Source organism: Rhea pennata, chromosome 1, assembly GCF_028389875.1.
Source record: "Rhea pennata isolate bPtePen1 chromosome 1, bPtePen1.pri, whole genome shotgun sequence".
Taxonomy (NCBI): domain Eukaryota; kingdom Metazoa; phylum Chordata; class Aves; order Rheiformes; family Rheidae; genus Rhea; species Rhea pennata.
Genome location: NC_084663.1, coordinates 1,047,678 through 1,062,246, shown reverse-complemented (window position 1 = coordinate 1,062,246; position 14,569 = coordinate 1,047,678). Strand labels below are relative to the sequence as shown.

The window sequence follows — 14,569 nt, the reverse complement described above, 5'->3', positions numbered from 1 at the left end:
GCGCCGTACCGCCGGCCCCGCCCCCGCGCCGTACCGCCGGCCCCGCCCCGCGCCGCCTGGCCCCGCCCCGCGCCGCCTGGCCCCGCCCCGCGCCGCCGGCCCCGCCGCCTCCGGGCTCCGCCGCGCCGCCGGCCCCGCCCCCGCGCCGCCGGCCCCGCCCCCGCGCCGCCTGGCCCCTCCTCCCGCCCTGGCAGGGCACGGCTCGGGCTCGCCCCCTGCGCCTTGAGGCCGCGCCCCCTACGGATAAGCCCCGCCCCTGCGGTCCCGCCCCTCGCGGTACATCCCTGCCTTACCCCGCCCCCGACGCGCTTAGCCCCGCCCCTATCTGTGACACGCCCCGCCCCCTGGGCCCCGCCCCACTTCCGCCCCGGTCCCCGGTTAGGACATGGGGAGGGGGCCGCGCCTGCGCACTCAGTCCACTCGCCTTGCGGGTGGTGCCGGCGTGCCGCCGCAGCCGCGCATGCGCGGTGGGACCCCCCCCCCACACACACACCCCGGGGCCTATTGTGACGGGCGCCGCCGCCGGGCACGCCCACCTGCTCTCCCCACACCCCCTCCCCTCCCCGGTGCGGTTCGCGCCTGCGCCGTCCCGGCCTCCTCCCCCCTCCCCGCGGGCGGTCGAGAGGAAGCGCCCCGGCCGCGCGCCTGCGCGCTGAGCGCTCACGGGCGGCGGAAGTGGCGTGCGGCGGAAGTGGCGTGCGGCGGAAGTGGCGTGCGTGGCCGCCGCGCCTGCGCAGCGGCGGCTGCGGCCCGCCGGCGGCAGGTAAGGCCCGGGCGGCCGCGGCCCCCGCCGCCTCCCGCCGCGCCCGCCCGCGCCGTGCGGGCTGCAGGCGCAGCCCCTGGCGGGCAGGGCGGGCGGCTCCCCGCGCCGTGGGCCGAGAGGCAGCGGGCTCGAAGGGGAGCGGGGGGAGATGTCCCAACCGGGCTGGGCACCGTCCGGCGCAGGCCGCTCTGCGTGGCCCTGCCTGAGCCGGGGGCTGGACCGGGGGCTGGACCGGGCGCTCCCCAGAGGTCCCTGCCAGCTGCAGCCCTTCGGTGGGTCTTAACAGCAGCCCGGTGTACTTCCTGCTCTGTTCTGGTACAGAGCCGTTAACTGTATGGTGTCCTCAGGGGGGCTCGGCGTGATGGTCCTGGGGAGCAACCTGCTCCTGTTAATCATAAATAGATTTTTGCTGTTTGTTTAGCTTTTGCACTGGTTTTCTCATTTCAGATTGCACAAGGCATCATGGAGAAGTTTGGCATGAACTTTGGAGGTGGCCCAAGTAAAAAAGATCTTCTAGAGACTATTGAATTGCAGAAAAAGCAGCTTCTTCAGTACCAGGCTCGGCTGAAGGATGTTGTCAGAGCCTACAAGAGCTTACTCAAAGAAAAAGAGGCATTGGAAGCTAGCTTGAAAGTATTATCTGTGTCTCATGAGGCAGATGTTGGCTTGAGTGGGGCTCACCCTGTATCTGTGGCTAGCTCCAGCTCTTCCTTTGCCGATTCTGCTGATGACAGGAGTTCTGTTCACAGCGAGGATAGCGGGGGAACAGCTACCAGTGCAGACACAGCTGCCAGTCTGGCCAGTACCAAAGGTGAACCAGGAACTGAGGATGATAAGGCTGCGGCTGCTCCCTCCTCTCTTAAATCAGAGGAGACAAGTGGTTCAGAGAACGGCATCAGCACAAGCAGTGGGGATGTGCCATCATCTGCCGGTGAGATTGATAAAAGAGTGCTCCAGCTGAAGACTCAGCTGGCCACCTTGACTAGTGCTCTGTCCACAGTCACACAGGAGAAATCCCGCATGGAAGCTTCATATCAAGCAGACAAGAAGAAGATGAAGCAGGACCTGGATGATGCCTTTAAGAAAGCAGAGGATGAGAGAGACAAATTGGAGACAGAGCTGAGGTCTGTCCAGGAACAGTTAGCGGAGACCAAAGCCCGTCTGATCACCCAGCAGCATGACCGAGCCCAAGAACAGAGTGACCATGCTGTTATGCTACGAGAGCTGCAGAAGCTGCTCCAGAGTGAGAGGACTTCACGCCAGGACGTAGAGCTAAAGCTGGAGGAGACCAGGGAGCTGTTGGCTGGGAGGGTATGCATGGCTGACCGTGCAGAGGGCTATGAACTGCAGATCAAGCAGCTGAGCCAGGAGGTAGAAGACCTGAGGAGAGAGCTGCAAGCTGTGCAGGAAGAGAACAACAAACCAGACCCACGGATACAGGATCTGCAGGAGGAGATGGCCAATCTCAAGAATCACTTCCAAGTGCAGCTGTTGCAAGAGATGAGAAAGGTAATTTCCTGGCTGTGCGCTAGAACAGCTTACTCTGAGCTGTATCAGGAGCGACTGGGGCAGGGTTTGTAATTAGACTGGAGTAGCACATATTCCCCTTTCCTGACCCAGACTTGCAAAGTCTAAAAGGTTGGAAATAAATAAGAATGCCATGGCTTTATTTGATGAGACAGTATTCCCTGAGGAAAATAAAGGCTGCTTGTGATTCAGTGTTTAAGTCATCCTAAGCAGGGGGCAGCCTTTATGAGGTGATTACGCTGTATTTATCCTCTAGAGCATCGTTTGGTTCTGAACACGTTGTCATTGGCGTGACAGCGGCTGGGACTGGGAGGAGGGACCTTTGCTCAGACCCACTATGGCAATGCATGTGGTCTTGCCCTTGTAAAGTGTTTAAGGGCAATGCAGGGTACAATTACTGTAGCTCATGAAAGGAAGTAGCTTCTAATATAATGCCACGTAAATCGATAGAACTTTCTATGGGTGTTGAGATTAATATCAAATAAGGCCTTTCATCTTCAGGGCCTGCACTACTTGCTTGTTGAAGTCATAAAACCATCTTTCCCTTTCCTATTCTACAGCAGGCTGATGAGAGATTTCTGTGAATTTCACAGCTTCTGTGACAAAAGCTATCAAACTGCAGAGGTTCTTGTCTGATCCATTGTGAAAGATGCTGTGCAGCTAAAGGTGACAGCCCATCTTTGCTGATGGGAACTACATAAACTGATTTGGGAGCTTTGTGCTCTGTGCTATTGAAGGCCCTGGGGTTACTTTTCAGTGAAGCTTGAAGAGCTCTGGGGAAAGAAGAAGGGTAAATATGAGTAAACGGCTCTTGCCTGTATGCATGTGGGGGGAGAGAAGAGCTAGAACAAGGCATGTGATGTAAAAGAGGAACCTGTAGTTCCTCTGTGGGTTGTAGTAACTCTGTGGGTTGTGGGGCAGTGCACTCGGGAGTTTGGCACCACTAACTGAATTTGCATCTGGAAGCACTCTGGAATGGTATCCTCGTCATCGCCCAGTCTGGAACAAGTTTTCTCCCTTCTAATCTGAAGTGTTTAATTAGTGACTGGGCTGATTTCACACAGTTTGCCTCTTTTGAGATGTTATCTCTAACAGGTTCTCTCTGACAGAGGTGACGATGATCTGACTCCAGTTATGCTTTAATTTGTGATGGTGATTGTCAAATGCTGCCATTCAAATGTTCTGTTAGATGATTGGATCTTGATAGCCATAAAAACTGTGGGTAGTAGGTGTTTGCTGTAGTTACTCAGGAACCACTGAATTATGTTAATATCAGTGCAGCAAAGCATGCCATTTAAATACATTGCATTTAGATGTATGAGAGTTTTAAAGCACGCGTGCATTTTTAAAAAATCCAGTATCAGGCTGTGACATGAGTGTGCATTTCCTGACTTCCTTCCACCCCCAACCTGTAGAAATACAGATAACACTGCTAACAGGAATTCCGGAGAACAGGGAGTAAAAACAAAAATGCCTTTGGTTTCTTTTATCCTTGAATTTCTATTTTTAAGACAGGCAAGTCAGTATGGTTGCTTGTACAGGATTTTGGGGGAAAGGATGGCTCAGCCCTTGCTTGGAACTCATCAGAGCAGAGTTAAGCCTCTGGGTAAACTGCAGAGCTCCTGCACAGAGTATTGAAGTAACCTAACCCTTCTGTGTCTCCTTGCTCTCAGACTGCACAGGCAGAGGAGCAGCTCCGCCAGCATGCCCAGATGGAGGAGCGGCGAGTGGCCGGTTTGGAGGGCCAGGTCTCCGAAGTGTCCGAACTACTTGGCGCTTACGAAAAAGCCAAGCAGAAAGACCAGACGATCATTCAGAAGCTGAAGGACCGCATTGTGCAGTTAGACCTGGAGAACAAAACTCTGGCCATTGCTGCGTCCAGCCGATCTCCCGCTGATATTCACATAGAGGAAACGAACCTTGACATTAATGTGCTAAAGGATAAAATGGAGAAGCTGAAGAAGCTACTTCAGGCAGCAGCTAAGAAGAGTCAGCCAGCACTGGACATTGAGAAGCTGTGTGAGCTGGAGCTGCCGAAGGGCACTGAGACTGGGGACGGCGAGAAGGCCACTGCTTTGTACTATCAGCAGGAGCTAAAGCAGCTGAAAGAAGAATTTGAAAGGTATAAGATGAGGGCACAAGTGGTTCTCAAGAACAAGTCAGCCAAAGATGGCAATCTGGCTAAAGAACTGGAGGAAGCTCAAGAGCAGCTGGCTGATCTGAAAGAGAAATACGTTGTACTTCGGCTGTCTTCTGAAGAAATGGAAAAGCAGCACCAGCAAGATATGGAAGCAAAGAAGCAAGAGTTGTCTCTGCTGCAGCAAAGTCACAGGCAGGAATTAGAGCGATGCCAGCTGGACTACAGGGAACAGACACTGAAGTTGGAGGAAGAAATGCGCAAACAGCGAGACCGAGCACTGGCTGTCCTGGCAGAAAAGGACCAAGAGCTGGAGCAGCTGAGATCTGTCACATTGCCTTATGGGCTTCAAGGACCCAAAAACTATCTAGCATCAGGGACTCATGATACCAGCAATGACTCACCAGGTAATGATTCTTCAGAGAATCTCCCCCAGGCTCTTCATCTCGCTGCCACCAGCGAGCCCACCTTCTTCTTGTACGCAGAGCAGCTTGCTCGCAAAGAGGTGGAAATTGTAGCACTGAGGAAGCAGAAGCATAAACTGGAAATGGAAGTTCATCAGCTCCAAGAGAAGATCCTGACTGAAGAGGAGAAGCACCGGGAAGAGGTGTCCATGCTTCAGAACGAAATCCAGAAGAATTTCAGAGATAAGAGCAGAGAGGGAGCCAACTTAGAATACCTCAAGAACATTGTCTATAGATTTTTGACGCTGCCAGATTCTCTTGGTCGCCAGCAGACTTTAACTGCTATATTAACTATTCTGCATTTCAGCCCGGAAGAAAAGCAAACTATTACAAAACAGTCAGCTTACAGTAGCTGGTGGCTTTCTGGGAAGAGATGAGATGGTAGTTTTTACTCATAGCTGCTTTTCTATAATAACATGTTTCTGATTATTATCTAAGACCAAATCATTTGTGGGTAAGCTCTTTCCAATCACATGCAATGAAGCAGAGAGCTTTCAAAAAAGAATTGGGCTTAAAATAGTGCTATTAGCACTAATCTAGAGTTATTCCAACTATTCCAGTACAATCACAGTGCTCTTGGGTGTGAGAGTTCGCTCTGAATAAGAACTTGATTTAAAAAAGATTTATTTTTTTTTGAAGATAGTGATGCTTTTTAAATCAACTTTAAAAAAAAAATCTCTTCGTGTCAGGCATAGGTTGGGGAGCCCTATTAGGGTGAAACTTGCTTGTATCTTAAAGCTCCAGAAAGGCTTGTGATTCCAAATATATTAAAAAAAAAGGGGGGGGCATTTGATACAGTGCTAAGATTACATAACCTGCAGAACTGAAAACCTGCAAGAAGGGTGAATCTTAACTACCAACATCCTCCAAATGCAGAAAATCTTGAGCAATTTCAAAAGAAGTTTTGCTACCTAGAGCTAAATTTGTATGAGTGGGTACAGCAGTTCCTCATAGCGCTGAGGATCACCCTGTGACGCTCTGTGTTAAGGTGCACTCTCACTACTGATGAAGGATGCTCTCGGAGCAGTTACATATGTTTCCTGAGAAGGAGGGAAGGAAGATATTCTAAGTATTTAACATTTCAAACCCTTGTAACTGTAAAGGAGCAAGCAGTTCTTTCACACCATTTCAACCCAAAAGGTGCTATGTACCCGTTGTATTAAAATAGATGTCCAAACTTTCTAACCCTTTTTGACGTGAGAACTGGGATATTACAGAAAGCTAGCTGAGGAAAGGCTAAAATTGACAAACTGATCCTTTAACAGTCATTTTCTAAGCCTTTTGGAGTTTCAGTGATGTTTCAGATGCTCTTCAATGTGGTTTTGGGAAGAACAAGGCATTTTTCATGCTTAGATTGAAAGAAGAAAGCAGTTGTAAAGGGCAGAAAGTAACTCTGGGAGCATGTGTGTACTGAACCTACCAGTGAAGTATGGTTTGTAATAAGCACTTGTGCATGGATGAAGGTGTGGCCTGCTGCTGCATAAACCCTGAGATTCTTGAATAATTTTCTTGGGAATTACTGAGCTTGGCAGGAAGGAAGCCAGAACACCTGGGAACGCCTCTGGTTTTGGTGAACCACTGTAAGCCCACCATTAGGAAGAAGTGGCATTCCTTTTCTTGGCAGCTGTGCTCAGGAGCTACCAGGTCCTGACTTCTTAGACCCAAGAACGATTGAGTTGAATGCCCTGACTCAATGAAAAAGGGTTAGACTATGCATTTTATGAGTGTTGCAAGACTGGATAGAAAACCGCAGTGCGTGTTTTGAATATTGGTGCTGTGTGAGAAAGGTCAGTGAGTGAGATTCACCTCAGGGACCTGCGCCGTGCAGTTGTGAGAGCGCGGGGGAAGCTGGCTCCTCCTGTGCCCTGTCCGGGGAAGGCAGCTAGCTGGCTGTGTGCGGGACCGGCGTTGGCAGGTGCAAACTCCTCTTCCCTCCTCTTCGCGGTAGGAATGTGACTTCTGTTTGAGCTCTGTGCCTAGGTGGCTCAAGGGCCGCAGCTGCCCCACGGCCACCTGGCTGGAGAAGAACGCGTTGGGGATGGATGTTTCGTGGTGCAAAGCCTGTGTTAGCGCGTGCTAAGAGCCAGCGAATTGGATCAGCTCTGCTGGCATCCCGTCGCCTTCCTTCCCCCCTCTCGGGCTGGCTGAGCCCGTGGGTGCTGGGGTGTGGGGCCGCTAGAGGGCACCCGCTGGTCGCCCAGTTCCCGGGACTGGGACCGTGGGATGCTGCATCCCTCCCGCTGCCCGGGCCGCCGGGCTTGGCGGCACCGCTGGGCCTGCTGCCCCGGGGCACCGCGTGGTGTCTGAAACAGCGAGACCTGAAACGAGAGTGGCTGTGAAACCTCAGGGCTTGGTGCTGTGAGCCAGAGTCTGTTCCCAGGCGGGACTCGAGGCCTGAGGGGCAATGCTGCATCTCACCGCAGCTTGGGTGGTGAGCGCTGGGCTTAACTAACTCATCCGAAATCCAGGGCAGGGTGCCTGTGCTTCTTGGCACTGCAGGGCAGTTTTACCTCGCGTGAGGAAGGTCAAGACAAAAATACGAGCATACTTGGTATTGCGTTTCCAGAGTTAGCCGGTTGAGATTAAGTTAGCAGAAATGGGAAGGAGCATCTCTGGAAGGCCAGAAGAGTTGTGCTGGCTGGATCTCCTGGAAGAATGCCCATTAGGAAGTGCTTATGCTGGTATTTAAATGGTCGCTGCTCTTGAAACCAGAGAGGGACATTTTACTTTTAGAGATGTTGGGTGGTTGCCTGCAGCCTGGGAATGGAGACTGTGCTTTTTTTGAAGCTTCTGGAGCTTTCTCATTTACGTAGGCAAAAATCTCACTTGAGTTTTGTTTTTATGCACTTGCTTTGTTTTTAATAAAAGCTTAGATTCCAAAGCACAACTTCCCAGTCCCAGAGTACAGGGAAGGTGTTCGCAGACAGTGGTATTAAATCTTGTTTTAACAATCCTCAGTCTTCTTGCAAGTCCTGGAACAGAGTTAACGAATGCATTAATTTTGCAGCTCTCCAGTGGGGTGGAAGAGCCAGCAGTGCTCTGGGGAGAGGCCTGGCAGCCTGCACAGCCTGGACGGTTTCTCAGCAGTGAGCTGCTGCGTGTCTGCACGGTGCTGGAGCTTCGCAGGCTAATGCTGCCTCGCGCAGGCTGGTTTAGCTGTCTCCTCTCCAGCCCAGTGAGCCTCCTTGTTCAGCGGGGAGTACGTGCCGCTCGTGCTGGTGTCGTCTCTGCCGCAGCCACTGCTGCCAGCAGGCCCACGTGAGGTGATGGGCACAGCACGCCTGGCCGTTCCCACGGAGGAGCAGGCTCCAGCCCGGCCGCAGGGGCCGAGCGGGGCTCTCCAGCCGGCTGTGCCCTCCCCTGTCTCACAGCACCTCAGCCGCGGGGGCCGGAGGGCTGCGAGCGCCCGCGTGGTTCAAGTGCCTGGGACTTGCAGAGAGCTTCAGCAGCTAAACACGACAGAGTTTTTACCCTTTTAATGCTGCGCTGGCAGTGCTTGTCCTGTCAGTGGCCAAGTTCCATGGAGTTTGCTCCATAAATCTCGTCTCCCTAAAGCCAGAGGGCAGCATGCCGGCTCGCAAGGAGCTGTCTGCCGTTCTGTTCCCGCTGACAGCTCCTGCAACCTCTGGTGCCAGTTTCGCCTCAAAAAACACTCAGGGAAAAATGCCCCAGGCAGAATCGATGCCTGCTGGAGGCCTTGGAAAGGGATGAAGAAGCCAAGTGGTGAGCAATTCCTCGTGCTGGAAGGCTGGCACTCAAATCGTCTCCATGCAGACGCTGAGAGCGCTGGCAGAGGGAACATCGGCCCGTTTGTCACACACGGGAGCCACATGCTGCAACTGGATAGAAATTGGAGTGCTTGTTCCAGGGAGCGTTTGCTCTGGGGCCTCTTGGCTTTGAAGCAGCTCTTGGCTCTGCCGAGGGATCTGCTGAGAACAGCTGGTTCTCTGGGTCCCTTTGGCAAGCTTGCACCAGGTGGTGCCTCTGAAATGGCAGGGACTGTTCAAAATCCTGCCCTGCTGCAATCGAACATGAGCGTTACTGCAAGAGCTTCCTGCTGCTCTGGCCGTCACTGAGCGGGTAAGAGAAGGGGTCTCTGCTCTCACCTCACCCGAAAAATTTCCTGGAGGAACATGTCTAGAAAATAAAATAACCCCGCAGAGCCCCCAAGTGGTGGTGATTTTGGGGTGGTTGAGTGCAGGAGGACTGGCTCTGCTGTCCCAAGACCACTGTGAGATCTCTCTTCCCGCTCGCAGGCCCGTGTTCCTCCTGTGATCCTGGGGAGAAAAAATGCCAGCGAGGCTGGAGAGAGACGGGCTGGCAGGGAGGTTGCAGCAGCAGCAGTGGTAGCGAGGAAGGGAGCAGATGGGGTCCAGCTGCACCCATGCTGAATGGGACACGGTGCAGGCAGAGCTGCTGGACAGTGACCGGCTGCATTTAAAGAGTAAATGCTCCTTAAATACTTATCCTCACGTAGCGGTGGAAGAAGGGAGCAGTTGGAGAGGAGATGGCTGGAAGCTGTAGGTGGAACATCTCCAGCAGCAGCAGCACCAAAGTCAAGTCTTTGGCCTTGCTGTGAGCTTGGTGCAATTCTCCTAGCACAGTTCCTTTCCCTGGTCCTCCATCTTTCCACCCTCTCAGACCCTCAGATCCTGCATTCCTCCCTCCCTCTTTCCTCTCATCATTTAGCCAAAACTCTCCTAAATAAACCTAGAGTATTTGCAGCTTAGTTTTGCTTGCTGATGGCCCCTCGTCCACGGTGCTGGGGTCCAGCGGAGCCCAAAGACCGGACTGAGGGCAAGTACAGCTTGGCCAGTGTTTACTTGCTCTCTGGTGCTGTTAGTGCTGTGCTTGAACAGACACAAAACTAAATGTTTCAGCTTGTGAATTTGACCGCTCTTTTGGATTGCTCAGAAAACGAGTGTCTCTGGAGATGGGTGTGCAGCACCCATGGGAGAGTGTGTGACATGTTCCACTTCGTGTCAGGGGTGGTGTTAGGTGATGTCCTGCGATGAGCGAGGACTCCACGTTCAAGCAGAAGCAGACGGGAGCAGGGCTGAGCCTGGATTTTCCCTAGTTCGGTGATCCTCGCCTGCGCGCCCAACTGTAAGACGTTTTAAGGCATGGTATTTATTGCTGAGACCTGATGGGTCTCAGCAGGGCCTGAGAAGTCCTGGCGGCTCAGGCCGGGGTGCCCGGGCCAGCGAGCCCGGCGCGGCGAGGTCTCGCGCCAGCACCCTCTCCCCTGCGGCGGGGGCGCTTGTACCGGAGTTTGTGCGTGTCTGCGCGCGGCGCCAGCCCCGCAGCGCGGGCCTCGCAACCACCCCTTCCCTTGCGCTCGTGGCCGAGCGTCCTGGCGTCGTCCGTTCCAAAAGAAGAGGAAGGGCAGCTCCTTCCCCCTCGTCGCCCCGCCTTCGCCCTGGTCCAACGCAGCTCCTCTCCAGCGCTGGGTTTGTGGTGCTCTTGTGCTGCGAGGCTGTCCGGCTGCAGACATGAGCACCACCCTCGCCAGCCTGCTCACTTGCAGGCCCTGACCACGTCCCTCCGGGGGTTTCTGCACAGCCTGGTCTACAGTTGGCTGAGACAAAACTTCCGTCAGGAGGCAGCAGGTAAGAGACCCTCCCTGCGGCACCAGAGAGGCCTCGAGCCCTTCTGCGATGACTCCTTGGGGGCAATTCCTTAGGCTCCCCCAGCTCCTGGTCACTTCATTTGCCCCAGGCTGCAGCAGAATTTGCACATCTGGCAGTTCCCCATGGCCCATCTACGGCAGCACAGGGCGCCTCACACCCGCGATGTCTGAGCAACGAGCCCTCAGCTCTGGGCTGACCCTGCCGTGCAGCTTTGCGATGGAAAGGGGCAGGGGCTGCAATGACTCTGCCATCGTGGCAAGTTTGCTGCTCCCTGCTGAAGCCCAACTACCCCAGGGGGGCTGCTGAACACAGACAGTAAAATCAGCAGCAGCTGCCGCACGAGAGAGCGACTCTGCGGTTTCCTGTTTGCTGCGCAGCTAAGTCCCCAACTGTGGTGCTTTTGCAGGGGCCAGGACTCCACAGCTCGCTCTTCCTGCGGGCGCTGCTCTCTTCCCCCATCTCTGGAGGAGCCCCGGGGTGGGGGTGATGTGCAGCTCACGGCGCTCTCAGATGCTCAGCACGGTCTCAAAGCAAGCTGCTGTGCGGAGGGAAGAGCACCAAGAGCCTGTCACCGCTGCACCGCGCTATGCTTTCATGCAGACTCCCTCTAGAACGAGGAGTCTCCTCTGCTCCACCAGGAACGACTCCAGCCGCCGGCGAGCTCCCGGCCTGGCGGCCGCAGAGCCCCTTTCAGGCTCGCGTGCACCCAGACGACGCGAGGAGGCTGGTGGCCTGGGTGCAGTTTGGAAATCCCTAAACTTTCCAGTAACTGAACATCGACTGTGACTCATTCAGGGAAGGTGGTGGCTCTTTCTGGGTCCTCAAAAGCTGCTTCTGCCTACTTGACAAAACACTTTCCTCCTCACTCGACTCCCTGTTTACCTGTTTCCCTGTTGTTTCATCTTGTTTTAGAGTGTTACTTTTTATGCCAGAAAGCAATCCAAGTGTCTCAGCAGGGCTCGCGGGAAGACGCTTATAAATAACCATATTGTGGTTCAGGTGCCCCAGGGCTTTGCTGCTGTTAGATAAGCAACAGAAACGGGCAGTGATCCAGGCAGCTCATGTCTCCTTCCTGTCTCAAGGGAAAGGTTCTTGGCCAAGGCCACATCAAAAGGGATGAACAAACCTCTCTCAGGGATTATTCTGCCCCCAAATCCCAGTCTTCTGCCATGCCCAAGCCCATGCTTCTCTCTCAGCTCTGTAATCAAATTAGAACCACCCCGAGTAACAAGCAGAAGGGTGTAAGAGCCCACAAGGCACACACCTAACACACGGCTGCGATGAAGGGAGGTGGGGAACAGACCTCCCCCCCCGGGTGCCAACACTGTAGTTTCCCCATGGGCTACTGTAGGCCTGGTCACCCATCAGTGCAGCTATGAAAGCATCTCATCCATCACCCTGCAGTTCACTGTTTGGTGGCTGCCAGGACTCCTGCACCACCAGAAATGGAAGCAAGGAGGTGATTAGGATTTCAGCTCATTTAAAAATTGATAGCACGCTCAATCCAGACATTGCTGGGGTAGGACAGCACCAAGGTGCCAGATGCTTAATACAAGCATGTGAACCAGCATTTACCAACAGAGGTGAGAAGAAGAATGGCCTGGGAGAAGATCAGGGAGCTTGAGAGAAAAATGCATGGACCATAAAAGCCTAGCTAAGGACATGGAAAGGATAATAATGGGTGGTTGATGCAGGAAATGTGATATGATCACTGTGGGAGGAACATAAAGCTAAAAATATATAGTTCTGCAAGATGAAAGAGAGGGAAGAGAGAAAAAAAGAAAAAGCAAAGTGCATATTGCCACAACTGCTTTACTGGGAAATGTTCCACTGACGGCATCCTCCACCCCCGTATTGTACCCTCAGCAAGAGTGAAATCAGTCAAAGCCATGGAGGAGAAGGAGGAGAGAAGGTGCTGAGAATGGCCATAGCTAGCAGGAGTCAGGAAAGAGTGCTGAGAAGCAGCGAGGGCACTGGGAGGCAGCCTCGGGGTCGAGAGGAATAATTGTGAACCTGAAGAAGGACGATCAGGGTGTTGAGGAGCAGCCGTAAGATGACTGAAAAAGCCGGTAGGTGCTGACTGCTGCACAACGTAAGGGCGTGCACGCGCGCACCAGCTCCGCTCCTGGCATACCCTCTGGTCTGCGGGGCCGTGCTAAAAGGCGCGTTGATACAGATCAAGACATAGGAAGGCAAATGACTTGTTTGGTGCCAGGGCAGGACTGGGAAGTGCACACACTTCGGATGTAAGGGATGAATCACTGTCGGATGGTGCAACCAGGTGTTCGCTTTGGCACAATAGAAGTCATCAGGCTGTGATGGTGCGAGGAGAGGAGCGCCAAGACTCTGCCTCCTGTGGCTACCAGGTGCATGCCAGAAGCATTTACTGCATGGCCCTCATCCCAATAATTGTCTGGGACAGAAAATAATTAGGCCAAGCTTTGCTGGGAGAAATAAAAACAAACCCACTGCTAGGACTCCAGAGGATGCAAAAGCCATGCAAGCAGAAATGAACATAAACAGATGGAGGAAATATAAAGGCAGGTGTAGAATGGGGGGGGGGGGCACAAAGCAGAGGTTGGATCGTCCTTGAATCCCTCTCCATCAGTCTCCCAGAGGAAAGGGAGACCTGGAGAAGTGTATTGTGATTGCAAGAGTAGAAGTCAAGCAAATCGCAGAACGCTGAATACAAGTGTGGCCCTTCAGTAATGCCACTTTTCTGTGAAAAATACTGTTGGGAAATACTGGGGCAGACCCCCTGCTGATACAGTACTTCAGACACAATCAGGGCATATGGTGGTAGGGCTGCAACAATTCCAACTGAAATGGGAAGATGCTAAAAGTAAACAACAACTAGCCAAGATGAAAAAAGCCCACATCACTTAACAGATAGAAACAGGTGAACAGCTGCACCCAGGAGCACCCAGGTCTCTGGAGTACCAAAAACTGCCAAAGAGAAACTTGTCCTCTAAGGAACAGCAACATAATTGAGGAGAGACAGAGAAAAATAAAAAAATACAGCCATGGCAACCACAACAGAAGAACCAAAAGCATTCAGTTGGGCACAAATAAGAGGAAAAAGATGGCAGTCTGAAGTGAATCCTAACTCTAAGATCAGCAGTAAGAGGATCTGTCAGTGCAAGCAGTTCCTATAGGTTGAACAAGCATGCTGGAAAACGAAGAAACAAGATGAAAGCATCCCTCAGAGGAGGGACAATGTGTTCATCTCATCTGTTCTGGGGACAAGGAGCAGCAGTCACATCTGAGGAAAGCAGAGCTGGAGACATGGCTCTAGAAACAGGCAGGAGCTCCCAGTCTGCATGCAGATGGAGCAGCAATGCTTTCATCCTTTCAGCTCTCCAATTTGCAAAGAACACAAGAGCTATCCTGTCAAAGGACTGAAAACACTACAGCACTAGGAGACAATCATTTGAGAGTGAGTCAGAACAACATAATTTGAGAAGATAAAATATAGAAAGAAGCGGTTAACAGAGCCAGAGTGAGTGAGAATGGATGAACTAGAAAGCCTGGGACCTTGCATGAGGCTGAGACCAAAATCCAATGGGAAAAGCTGCCGGGATGGGTAGCCATTCCTGGTGTTTCTGACTGCACGACACTCCATCCTCATTAAATGTTTGCTTTGCAAGAGCTTCTAATGTGCTGTAGATAGGGCAGATGGATGCACAGCTGCAGGCAGCTTTGAGTTGCCCTTTACAGGGCTAGGCTTAAAGGATCCCTAGGGAAAAGTTTCCCAAAGGGGATGAGAGCATCAGTGATGGGTGAGAGCCCTGCCGATTGTCACTATGGATCCAAGAAAAACCTAAGGCAGGCTGAGCATGGGAGGCTGCCCTGTTGCGGTACTGGCATATATGAGAAAAGGAACTGCTACAGCCTTTTACGTAAAAGGAGCAGTGGAGAGGACTACTGGTAGGTCTGAGTCAGTATTAACACAGCTTGGCCTCAGCAGAATCTTGCAAACGTAGTAGGGTTTTAATGCATGCAGAGAAGCGTGGTGACATCAGGGACAGGTGAAAGCTTCACTTATTTC

General features: G+C 52.9%; 1 protein-coding gene across 2 annotated transcripts; it reads left to right on the top strand.

Annotated features, from left to right (window-relative positions):
- Positions 1-714: 714 nt before the first annotated feature.
- GCC1 (GRIP and coiled-coil domain containing 1) lies at positions 715-5,335 on the top strand. Of its 2 annotated transcripts, none has more exons than XM_062579489.1 (3): positions 715-763; positions 1,211-2,272; positions 3,964-5,335. In XM_062579489.1, exons 2-3 carry the CDS (start codon positions 1,226-1,228, stop codon positions 5,266-5,268), a joined length of 2,352 nt encoding a protein of 783 aa, XP_062435473.1. In that variant the 5' UTR covers positions 715-763; positions 1,211-1,225; the 3' UTR covers positions 5,269-5,335. The 2 variants fall into 2 exon arrangements, with proteins under 2 accessions (XP_062435473.1, XP_062435474.1); XM_062579490.1 differs by lacking the exon at positions 715-763 and adding an exon at positions 911-1,035.
- Positions 5,336-14,569: the final 9,234 nt, after the last annotated feature.